General features: G+C 36.5%; 1 protein-coding gene across 2 annotated transcripts in view; it reads right to left on the bottom strand.

Annotated features, from left to right (window-relative positions):
- Positions 1-13218, bottom strand: part of DGKH (diacylglycerol kinase eta) — a 175537-nt gene that overhangs the window by 77229 nt on the left and 85090 nt on the right. For both annotated transcript variants that reach the window (XM_035322150.1, XM_035322158.1), the window contains exons 3-4: positions 9391-9501; positions 7606-7686 (exon numbers count right to left, since the gene is read on the bottom strand). In XM_035322150.1, coding sequence (XP_035178041.1) covers positions 7606-7686; positions 9391-9501 — 192 coding nt within the window. The remainder of the gene's footprint in view (positions 1-7605; positions 7687-9390; positions 9502-13218) is intronic.

The following is a 13218-nucleotide window of genomic DNA, read 5'->3' as shown; positions in this document are numbered from 1 at the left end:
CCAACACAAATGATTCTGTGGTCCTGTGATTATAAGCCTGTGAAGTAAGTGTACTTTCTGGGCAGGCTATAGAGCACAGTGGGCATCTCAAGAAAAAATTTTGTTTTGCAGTAGCTGAAACCAGGGGAAACAACCCAAAGTCTGGAATAAGCCAAATTCAGTCATACCTAGGAGTCTCCCAGAACAGGAGCAGCAAGTTGATTTCACCAAACTACAGAGAAGGATAATAATAATAATAATAATAATAATAATAATAATAATAATAATAATAATAAAGGAAAGTAAAGGAGAAGTAGCAGAAAACCCAGGAAAGGTAAAAACACCCTTAAGGTGAGTTGCTAGCAGAAACTGCCTAACAAAAAAAAATGACCGAGGTCAACATCTCCTATGTTCATTGAGAGTAAGAGAGAACATTAAGAGAAATCCACTGGTATCCATAAGCACTTCTGCACTTTATAAATAAAGCTCAAGAACCTGAAATTTGGGCTAATCACTTTCAATAACTGTCAATACTAAAACTGAATTGGTGTTAGATTATTCAAATAGGAAAAAAAAATAGTATCAGGATAATTATTCCCAGCTTTGAGACTCTATCTCTGATTTCCAAAAAGACAGAAGTCTACAGTGTTCAAACCTAAAGAAAAGATGAAATGTTTAAAACTCCTCTGGGAAAATGCTGTTCTCATTTCCTCTTGATGTGGCTTGGGGAAAGTTAAGCATTTCTCCTATTCCCCGAAGAATTCCCTGAAGTTCCCATAGCCCCTGAAGAAAAGCCTCAGTTGGAACTCAGAAAAAAGTCTGGTGGCAAGAAAGGAAGCAAAGTGTATCCAAGTCTCTAAGAAATTCACACCATCTACCCTGACACACTGCAAAGGTCTGGCAACACATTCTGTTTTAAAAGCCCATAGTTAATATTAAAATTTAATTTTCGAAAATCAATTAGAAGCAGCTAATCTCAACAATGAGCACAGAACTAAGTGACATCAGAAGAAGCAGTGCTGAAATAAACTGCTAAAAAGCAATGTGCCTTCAGGCCCAATTGTAATTTTCAATTTGAAACTTGAAATTCTGCTGAATAGAATGAATTTTTAGTACAGCTGGGCAATCTCCCATTAAAACCAGCAAGTGTACAGGAGGATTCAAAGACAAGCAGAACTATTTTGTGCTTTAATCTGTTCTGCACAAATTACATACTGGTAAACTTTACATCCATGGTCAAGATCCGCTACAGCCAAAAACATGGATAGGAAACATGGTGATCAGAGTTCTGAAAAAAAACAAGGTACACTTTAAGCAGTGCAGTTGCTGCAATGCTCTCACAAATCTATAAAAAAGAGCTAACCATCTCAAAAACTAATTGGTGAAAGAAAATATAATCAGCAACTATACATGTTTAGCTTTTCAAAGTCTATCCATATGTACAACAAATCAAGGAAATCACAGCCAACTGGATAAATATATTTTCTTTAAAAACTTATTATATAGAACCCTCTGCTTTCAAGTCAAAATGAATTGATAAATTTGACCAAAACAAGTGGAATCAGGGGAGAAATCTTCAACTTTTTGTGACAAAATTGTGTTCAGGTTCTAACTTTAATGAAATACCATTTTTTTTTCCCTTTTTTCAAATAGGGAAAAATGTTTTTAAACAAAACTTATTCCCTTTAAGTTGAAATAAATTATTTCTGCTCAGAAAAGTTCAAACATCAGGTTGACCCATAATGGTTTTCAGTTCAGCCATTGAACCAAGAAGACTAATTATTTTAATGACCCAATCATGAGATGAGATGACAAGCTAATTGAGAGATGTTTAAAGATAAAAAGGAGTAACAGGTATTTTTAATATGGCAAAAAATAATAGATAATAAACGCCTTATTATTTTGTCACAAAATTTTGTGATGAAATTCTTGTAGAAAAGGAGTGTAAAGTAGTGTGGTGATATGGAAATGTTTACAGACAAAAAAATATCTGTAATAATAATTATTGCAATGCATATAGCCAAGCAAGGTATTAAACAGACAGTACAGTGGCTTAAAAAAATCAATAAAAACTGAGACAAACATACCAGAGGGGAAAAAACAACAACAACACGTGGAAACAGAAAAATAAGTATTTATGAATCACAGGCAGCACCAAATTAACAGGAAAGGGACTTTGGTTTTGTCACACAGGATAAAAAATGCATAATGTGTGGCTGCTGCAGAAAACAGCAAAAACATGGAATCCACAAGGAATACTAAGGGTTGTGATTTAGAAAATATTCTCAAACCCAAATGTCTTTGACTTGTGTTCACTTGGAAACCTTAGTGTAAAACTGATCCACTTCCAAGATAATACTGCAGAAAAAGAGCTCGAAGAACAGCCAGAATGGGTAAGAGTACAGAAGTATGTTTACAAAGAATATTTACATCAGAAAATAGGCAAATCAAAAGGAGGCAATAACAAAGATAAAGAACAGTTTATGGGTTTCTGCTATCTTTGCCTCATAATACTAGGTGAGAATACTTAAAACCTCACTTCCTATCTAAGGAAATATTTTTCCACAGAATAAATAGACTGCCATATGATGTATAGCATCACTAAAACAAAGAAATCAGCAAAATAAATAAATAAAAAAAAATGGTATTAGACATTTCTGCAAGCATATCCTGAATCACAGTAATCAATGTTACTGGCTGGAATACAAAGTCTCATTTACAGCCAATTTCTAATTACTAAGAACTGCAGCAGGCTTTCCAGGACAGCAGATCTGCCCACTGCAGCTTCTGCCCTCTCAAGATGACCATTCTCAGAAGCTGCATATTCAACAAAAAAAGATTAGATTCGGAAGGTGTACTGGGTCTGGCTGGGATGTTACTTTCCCTGCAGCAGCCCATACAGTGCTGCGCTCTGCACTTGTAGCTAGAACAGCAGTGGTATCACACCAGTGTTGTGTCTGCTGCTGAGAAGTGCTGGCACAGCATCAGGACTCTCTCTGACCCTCCTAGGGGGTGGGCAAAAAGTGAGAAAGAAACATCAGCAGGGCAGCTGACCTCAACCAACCAAAGGGATATTCCATACCATATGATGTGACACTCAGCAATAAAAGGTGGAAAAAGGAAGAAGAGGGGAGGGGTGGGCTCTTGTTGCGAAAATGTCTGTCCTCCTCCCAAACACCGGCTACGTGCGTTGAGGCCCTGCTTCAAGGACGTGGTCAAGCATCGCTCATTTGTGGGAAGTAGAGAGTAATTTCTTTCCTCTGCATTTCCACATAGCCTTTACTTGTTTTGTTTAGTTTTTCCCTTTCCCCCTCCCTTTTCCCCTTTCCCTTTTTTCCCTTTAGTTGAATTGTTTAATCAATAATAATATTTCCTTAATTATATATATATATATATATATATATATTTTTCCCCTCTTTAATTAAATCATCCTTATCTCAACCCGTGAGTTGTTCTTTCCTTTATTTCTTCCCCTCCTCATCTGAGGAGGGGGAGTGAGAGAGCGGTTGTGGTGTTCAGCTGCATAGCACGGTAAAACCACCACAGAAGGCTGAAAGTCAGAGTCTACATTTTTGGTTGTCTGGATGACAAAGTTCCTATCACGGCTACAGGAGATTTAGTTAATCATCAGTGGACTCTACAACTAATAGAGCAAATGCAGCAATCTACTTTAAATAGATATCAATCTTATCCTAGATACTTATATTTAGGGGTCTCTAAACCCATCACTGAATCCCAAACTGAAGTTAGGGCAATCTGAATCTCTATCCTGAGTACCATTGAGTACATTATTTCCCATATTCCTACAGGTCACCTTCCAGAACAATAGTGAAATTGTTTCTTCTGTTACTCCCAGACATAATTAGATAAGACTCTCCCTTTTCTGAATATAAGGAAGTATGAAAGAAAGAAGATATAAGTAAGAAATTGAGTGTCCATGGCTTTTTGTTAAGTCTTTAAGTCTTAAAGTCTTAAGTCTAGAATTTGGTCTAACCTAAAACAAATGTCTAAAAGCAGCTATAAAAAATAATACCTCAAAGCCAGAAATCCTACCTTGAAATTACTTTCCCTTCATATTTATGACAGAAGAGCATATCTGAATTATGTGTTTTCAATACCAACTTGGATGGACTAAATACAGGCGCAGCCACAGGGTGCCTGTGCATAACCCAGGACATTTTCCCCATACACGTGTATCAACAGTTGAAAGGCAGCGTAGTTAACATCTGCTGCTTGTTTCTTGTTGATGTGCATTAAAAGTTCTTCATTATCAAAAGCAGGACAGAGGTAGATACCTAAGCCAAAAGCTAGCCTGTTAAAATCTCTTTTCAAATGACAATTCATAATCACTTTCCTTGCCCTAAAGAACTTCATTAATTGAATATGCCTGTTCAAGAAACATCTTGGTGTTTAAAAATCCCATTCCTTATAGCTTCCAGAACAAAAGCACACCACCAACAGTGCATGTGCCTAAGATCCCCATGCCTGCATGTTGGAGATCATCTATTCAGTCTCATTCAGCCTCAGTCTTGTTAAGGTAACAATAAGGATATTTTTCTAAAGGCGCTTGAGATATTAACAAGTCATCTTCTATCCCTGCAAACCAAAATGCATGAGGATTACAACTCTTGACAAAATTGGTCATTGTCCCATCTGCTTTTGTACAATAACATGGGAGACTGATTCATCCTAATAGTGTCCCCAAATAGGTGGCACGCTGTGCAGCTATGTGCCTCAGGAACTGCAGAGGAAAATAAACAATCCATGGAGGCAGAAGCAAAGTGGAAAAAACATTTAGCAGAGTACTCAAAAACATCACAAGGACTCAATGCCACCCACCCACCCACCAAACTGTAGGCATATGGAGAACAAAAGCCCTAGGTAGGCTCCTGATGTGGCTAATGGATAGGGCAATGCAGATCTTTGATCTTTGGTGGACTCAATTGACTTGTTGAACTGGGTTTCTCTCTTCCCACAGACTTAGGAAACCCACACCCAACACACAAGTGAGAAGAATTTGGCCTTCAGAGTAGAATTTAAAGCCTTCTGAAGTCAAGTTGCTCTATTTCCTCTATTGGTAAGACATGGGTCTACGCATTCCAATAATACAAAATGTCTATAACCCATGAGAAGCTGTCCTAGCACAAGCTTGTTCACTATTTGCTAGAAATGAGATTGCTGTTCACTGAAAAGTAATAAAGCAAGAAAGAAAAAAAAAAATGAAAAAGATAAGCTGTTTTAAATTTAGTAGCTCCTCATTTTAATTAGCAGATATTTATTTATCTCAACTTTCTCCTTAGTCTCTATTTGTTTGTAGTAAGAAAGAAAAAGTAATTCTGGCGAATAAACACTGATATTTAGTTACATAAAATATTCTACAGGCATGTGCATTACAAATAAACTCAACCTTAAATGTGTGTGTTATGTCTAATTTTAGGACTCGAGCTTTATCCAAAAAACAGCATGGAAAATCTTGACATGCACACCTCTGTCTCCAAACAGACAAACTAAAAGGGGCAAAAGAAGGCAAAACAGTAGCTTCCACAAGCTGGGGGTTGATAAATGGGGGGTGGAGGGGGCAGGGAGGGATTAAAGTGAAATGACAAAATGATTTGTAAAAAAAATAAATTAGGTTTAATGAAACTTTTAAAAATGTGTTTTTCTAGAAATATGGTCACTTAGTAGACATTCCATCTATGGACATCTGTGTTATAAATACTCTCTGTGTGGGGAACAAAGAAACGGGAGGAGGAAGAGCACATTAACTACAGGAGGCAAGACTCAAGGATTTTATTTTTGCCCTTTTAACAAAGAGAATGCTAACAGACCACATGCAACATAAAGAAAAAAAAAAAAATGAAATTTTAAAAAGATAATCTGGCCTTTCTTAAAGATGGGAGAAAAATATAAAAGTGTTTTGTTTTATGTATAAGGAGTTCTGCTGGAAAGCTAATGCCACCCCCTCAAAACCAGTGCAAGCAAGGCCAGAGATGTCTGTCTTTACTGAGTTGTGTTGCTGGGAGACTGAGTTAGGCAAATACAAAGGATGGAGCCAAAAGATTAAGCAAGATGATGACTATTACCATATTTTACAGTCAAATCAGATGGTACTTCAGCCCAGGAGACCTCTAAACCCAAATAATTTTTCAAAAATGAATTTAGGACTCCTTAGAGAAAGCACTGTTTGTTCTAAATTACCCAGGACGTGAAAATAAACAGTGTCTCCAAAGCTGTTAAAGCTGTAGCCCTTTAAGCTTCTTTTTCACTACTGTCTTCCCCAGAAATCTGATACTAATTACAAAACATGTCTTTTATGAACAGTGGGTGTGCTTACAGGATTCCACATGAAATCAAAACACCAACTGTTTTTAGAAATTGTGAAATTGGGAAAAAAAATAAAATAAAATAAAAAAACATACTACCTTTCTCCCCCCAACAAATTTTCACCAAGATGAATGCCTTCTTTCCTGACTCAGCAATCAGCAATTTTACAGCCAGAGTCTTCTTAATTTTCTTTTTCCCCGTAATACAAACTAGAGCAAGGGAAGTTTAGAAGTCTTCAGGGAATGCCGAGTCCTATATCCCTTCTTGAATAACAAGTGACAGTCATGACTACCAGGATCCTCAGCCCATGATCTCTGTATGCTTCATTATTCCTCAGCTATCCTGATGCCCACATGACAGCTTTAATTCTAGCTAGGAGACAGACAGAAGCAGAGCTCCCCAGCAATATAAAGGACCTTTTTGTACAAGCTAGTACATCACACAGTCACCCCTCATCAGAGACCTTCAGCCAAATTAGTCTTTCTAATTTCATTAGTAGTCAGTAAAGAAACTGTTATTGACATAACATGCCTGCCTGTCCAGGCCAATGCGTGCACATATTTGATGTGCTCTGACAGCTTGGGTAGCTGTCTGGGAAGTACCAGGACAAGGGAGACCTGACAAAGCTTCTAGGAGGCTTGCATTGGACTATCCTGGAGACGGACAATAATAGCACAGTAATTATCACTTAGTTCCAGCAATGCAATTCAACAATAGATAGCAAGACCTGTGTGTAAAACACACTTGTGAACTTAGAAAAACAGAGATTTATGGAGACCCTTATTTCTTATACCACCATCAGAATCAAGGTACAACTGTGAAGACAGTTCTTCATATGAACTTAGAAACTACTAATGTAAGGATATGATCAGCAGTTGAAAAACCATAAATTACACTTCAATATGACAGAAAACTAAGAATATTATTATAGGAAATTAGAACAGTAACACAATTACATTTGAATCAATTCATCCTGTCAGTTCAGAGACAAACTACAACATAAAACCAAGCTGAAAGCACTAATACCAAAGCTTGCTAAATTTTTAATGCCTCGTAACAGCATCTTTTGAAGTAAATGTTACCTAACCTTCTAAATTCTGCTCAAAAAAAAAATAAAAAATAAAAAAATCAGAGAAAATTATCAATAACTGATGTGATATTGCTGTGATATATTAGCCAATTTTCAAATAGAGGACTTTTTATTTCCAAAGAGAAAAATGAGACTCTATTCAGAGGATTCTTGATTTTCTTAGTAACAGTCTCCCTCCAGCTTTTAAGACCAGTATTATAATGGTTCCATACCGTGAAGCTGTTGTTGACATTTTTTGTGCTTGATTCAGCTACGCTGGCATCTGACAGGTCAACTTCATCAAATATTAGAGACTGTGAATGGAAAAGAACACAAAAACATTAAATATAGCCTGAGTCTGCTTTCAAGTATGCTCACATTCAGTGCTTTCATTTCCTCATGTCCATTCCAATTGGAAAATAAAAACAGAAAAAAGAGAGGGTGAAAAAATAGAAAACACTGATGAGGAGATAGAACTTCCTATTCCACCACAAAACACAGTCTTATTTGCTATATAATCAGATGAGAGTGTAAAACAGTGGTTCCAAGAATACATACTGCTTTAAAATCTTTTAAGGATTTGTTTTATTTTATTTTTTTTTAATTGATGGAGCTTTGGGGTGTCTACTGTGTACCATAAGTGTAGTATCAGAGAATAGAGATTCACACACTGTAACATACTAATGTATTAATCAGCTTTAGGATGGAATTCTAAATTCATGAACGGGAATCTGTAAGAAGAGAAAATGGAGCTCAAGAGACTGAAGAGATTCCTCTTTCCACTCCTTTGTTTGATGTTCCCATAAGAGAAATATGTATCTTCGTTAAACACCCCGGCTTCTGGCAAAGGATTTCAGTCCTGTTGAACTCACAATGGGTCACAAAGCAAAGGAAAGACCCCCCAAAACATCTCACCCTATTGTAGCCGTACCTTGCTCTTTCTCCTCTATGCCATGGGAAGGAGAAAAAAAAAAAAAAGAAAAAAAAAAAAAAGTGAAAAAGTGTGCTGTATGCCCCAACACACAATCAGTGTTTGGGGAGTCTCAGCAAGGATTCAGCGGTGCAGAGTATTTGTGCAACTACCTACTCACTACTCCTTCTTTTCTCATCTTTATGACAGAGATAACGTTGCTGTTCTCACAGCTCTCATCTGTCATGTTTATTAAGACTTTGTATAAACTGCTCAGGGGAGCAGCATGCGTAGAAAAGTGTGATAACAGAGGTACTTCAGTGCTGGGCTCCCTGGAGAGGCATCTTCCTTGATTCGTCACAGCCATACAACTACATACCATGCAATTACAGTCACATAGTCATAGAACGAGAGAAAATTATGGGTACCTCAAGCACCTCACCTACAGCTCCCATCAATAGCTGCAACTCTACAGGATATAGAAAAGTAATGCCCATCACTATGAAACAGCACAGTCTAGCTGCCTCAACAACCCGAAATGCCCTCTGATCTAGTCATGAGGAGGAGGGAGGAAATGCCTTTCAGAAAGGAAAGAAGTATTCCCCTCTGCCCACCCCCAAATTTCCCACTAAAAATTTCAATTGATGGGAAACAGCCTTTCCCTATACAAATCAGTTTTGGCAGAAAATCATCCCATCTTGATTTTGTGTAACCATTTCCATCCCTTTAAGAGCAGTATGGGCATTGGACTAGAAGAGCTTTAATGGAATTTTCAAGTTTGTGAGATAGCTTCTGAGCATTATCCAATGAGCCAACAACCTCCAAAAAAAAAAAAAAAAAAAAAAAAAAACAGCTCTTAAGATGAAGTTATTATTTGTCTGAATAGTCCAAGAGGTTAAGAGAAATGAGATAAACTTGACTTAAAAATATAAAAATCAAAAGATAACACCAGTCTTCCTAAGTTAAAGCTAATTTAGCATACTACATCTTATACACTGCAATTTTTAGTGGGACAATAACTAATAAATCATTAAATTATCATGATTACAATTATAAATCTAAGCAAAATTGAAGTACATGGTATCAGATGTTAATATCATAGAATTACCTTTGAATCCTTAGCATAGTAAAGGGTACGACCTCGAAGCTTGAAATAACGCTTTTTCCACCTCTGAAAAGAACTGGTTTGCTTCAGTAGTAATCCTTCTTTTATACTTGTCTGAAAAATATTAAAATACAGTAGACAATGTAAATACATACCTAAATAGATAAGTATATAGATCAAAGTTATTGGCTTTTATTATTATTTATGTTACACTTCATCTATCGTACAAATTTCTATCTATTCACATTAAGTTGAGACTAATTCTCTGGGCAACCAGACTCTACATAGCTATTTTTTAACAATGCCAATGGTGGCAAAATGCTAATTTTACAGGTAAAACAAAAAGGCAGTCAAGAGGCTGTGGAGATTACCACAACATAATTCAAGTGTTTGGATAGCTACAAAACCACAAAGGTTAAAGCAAGCAACCATTTACAGTAGCACAATGCAAAGAAAAAATGATAAAACTATCTACATGAGGTCATTTCCAGTTCCAGAATCTGATTACACTGAGCAGAAAAACAATCTCCACATGGACCCTAATAGACTGAGGTACTTAAAGGTGTGTCTAATTCAAGCACGGGAATTATGCCTTTAAAGTAGATCCAGGATGATGCAAGTTTTGCCTAACTTTAAGTACCTTGCTGAACCGAGGTCTTCAGCATGCACTCAGCTTACAAGTAGGAATAATTATGTTACGGGAAGTGTGAGAGCAGTAACTACTAGGGATATTTTTGCCAGGCAAATATTTCTAGTCAAAAACCTATTTGCCGATCCAAAGCATTCTGCTGCAAACTAAATCCTGCCTACATACAGCCCAGTTTTTGAAATTCAAAAAACACGAATCAGTGTATTTCAAATGTTTACACTGCTTTTGCCAGCATGTGTGGGATTCATCAACCTCATTACATAAATTCTCCACTTAATCCGATGAATTGACATGACACAGCTTCCTAATTGCATGTATCTTGAAATCCATTTTCTTCAGTTTTGAAGCACACAAATGATATGAGAAAAAGCAAGTGCACTTGGATATTATATTCCAACATAGTCTCTGATGCATATTTCCAATTTGTACTGCAACACTGGGATGCAAATCTTATAGTACAATTTTTAGACGATGTGATATAAACATCATTTGTAGTTATTCTAGACCTTTTAAAGGCTTAATCAGACCTGACTTGAAGTTCATAAATATTTTCATCTGTTATCAGACGTACAATTGTCCTTAACTTCAATGCAAGTAATACATATACAGAAAAGGCAGAAAGCACTTTAATGTTCCTACCATTTCCTTTAAATGAGAGGCATTATTGCTATGAACATCGCACCCTTCATTTAGACATTCCTAACATAATAAGCTCAGAATACAGCCCAACGATGACAAAGCAATTGAATTAATGCTCTCTAAAAAGCAACCCTCTCACATGAAACACCGTGGATGAAAGTTTTGATTTATCTCACTTTACTTCACATGACAGCGAGCCAGAACAACGCGTTCGGTCAGCTGTCCTGTTCTAGCTGAGGGGTAGCAATTCCCAGCTGAAAGGGAGTGGAGAGCATACACAATACACACAACTTCATGATTGCCTGCAATTTTCTGACCAGACCCTATGATAAGCTATTTTTACATGATATAAATAGATTTAATCAGCAATTCAGCCAGAAGCAAGTGCAAGTGCATATTCAAAGCTATTTCTTATAGCCATGCAGCCCTTCTGTTTTGCATTGATTGCTCCTTGAGATTTCCAAAGTTGTCGCACAGGATGGGAGTAGATAGCTTGTGTGTTTGTCAGGGTTTGAAAGAAATAAAACCATAGAAATACAGTTCCAAAGGAAACAATACTCCACATGCACAGCAGGCATTGCCTTAGTGGAAAAATTTCCCAAGTAGAAGGAAATCCATGCCCATTGAAACACACTGCAGATACAAACACACTACTAGTTCCAAAACTGCAGACACCAAACTTGAGCCCAGTATCTTTAATTAACTTTGTTTAGCCTTTAAAATGTGCAGAAGATGCCCAGCTGCCAACTGAGTCATTAGCTAATCTGCTAATAACACTTTCCTGCATCTACACACGAGTCACAACACTTACAGGAATTTACAGCTGGAAGGGACCTCCCAGGGTACTGAATTTGGGTCCCTGTTATTACATACAGCAAGGTCTTGTAAAGTTTTTTCAAAAACATTCATCAGGATACAGCTACACTTTAAGAAAGCAATCAGTACCTTTTCTCTCTGCAATTAAGACAGTACTCCAAGATCTCACTCTTTGGAGAAACTTTCCTCTAATTAATCTCAGCTGGACATTAAATCTGAAGCATAAGCAATAATCATTGCCAATTATATTAACTATTTTCCTACTGCAATTTAGGAGAAACAAAAAAACGCACAGCCTACAATCCTATTTCACACATTTTCAGGATCACCTCTCATCTGCTTACAAAAATCTCCAACCTCCCCAGGCAGCCAGCTGTATAATCCAGTAATACAACCTCCCTCCAGATGTATGCGGCTATAATAAAAGCAAAGGTTTAATGAGTACAACAAAGATTTGCAATTAACATAAATAATATTACATTAAAGGTTTCCTTTAGTTATCAAAGAGCTTGACTGTGTTTTCAACACATAACCAAATTAATCGCTAACAGTCTTTACTACATTAGCCATTAACAATTAGGAAAATGATTCACAGTATTACAGTCACTACACCACAGTACTCCACAGTCATATATTTTCCCAAAGATATGTAATTAAAAAAATCAGAGCCACTTTTCATAAAATTAAAAAATTGTAAATTTATGTTCAGTGATCCAAAAATGTTGAATTCAACTCTACACATCAAAAATCAGAATGACAAAAATAAATGGGATTTGTGCGCATTTAAATCTCTACAAAATGAGAAGCATCTTCTTCTATATCAGCAGATTTTTAAATATTCTGAATATAACATTTGTAATTTAAAAAACAATCGGTTTTGTTTCAACAAGAATTAACCATACTACCTTACTTCTGTCTCATTCCATTTGTGAAGTCCCACATTTGTGCAAAAATCAAAATTTTTACTTCTGTTTACTTCCAAGAAGAACCCAAAGAAAGGGGAAATTTTTCTGATCTTAGGAAAGAATATAGTAAGCTACTGATATATGCTTTACTGGGAGTTGCAAATGAAACTAATGAATAATTAATAACAAAACTCTGCCTTCATTTTCAGGTATCTAATTGCATGTGCTGCTCAAAATGTGTCATAAGAGTGAAGAAAATGTCAGGAAATTTGTAAAACTGAGGAGAAAGAAAATGAGAACAGGAAAGGCCATAAAACAGGCCAGGTCAAATGTAAGCAGGAAATTAAGAGGATAAAAAAGAATTTTAAGACCACCTTGCAACAGATGCTCACGCTGAGACTAAAATGTTCTTTAAATACTTTGAAAGATGAAAGACAGCCAAGTGGCTGCCAAGATCACTTTTCAGCAGAGGCATGAAAAGAGTACTAAAGGATGAGACGATCATAGCAAAGAAGCTCAGCAAATTCTTGGCATCTGTCTTTACTGATGAAGATGATGAGATGGTTTCTCATACAACACGATCTTTGTAACATCAGAATAGCTACATCAACATGAAGCACATATATGGGAAATATTAAACTAGTCAAATTGCTAAGTCATGTGGATCGGATGGCACTGACCCAAGAGTCCTGAAGAGCCTGAGAGGATCACTGATACTAAATTCCATTCCTTGTAAGATAGTATACGTATACTGAGTCCATACGAAAGAATACGAAGATTGCTGAGCCCATACAAAAAAAAAAAAAAAAAAAAAAAAAAAAA

Source organism: Oxyura jamaicensis, chromosome 1 (genome assembly GCF_011077185.1).
Source record: "Oxyura jamaicensis isolate SHBP4307 breed ruddy duck chromosome 1, BPBGC_Ojam_1.0, whole genome shotgun sequence".
Classification (NCBI taxonomy): Eukaryota; Metazoa; Chordata; class Aves; order Anseriformes; family Anatidae; genus Oxyura; species Oxyura jamaicensis.
This window is presented reverse-complemented; position numbering and strand designations above follow the sequence as displayed.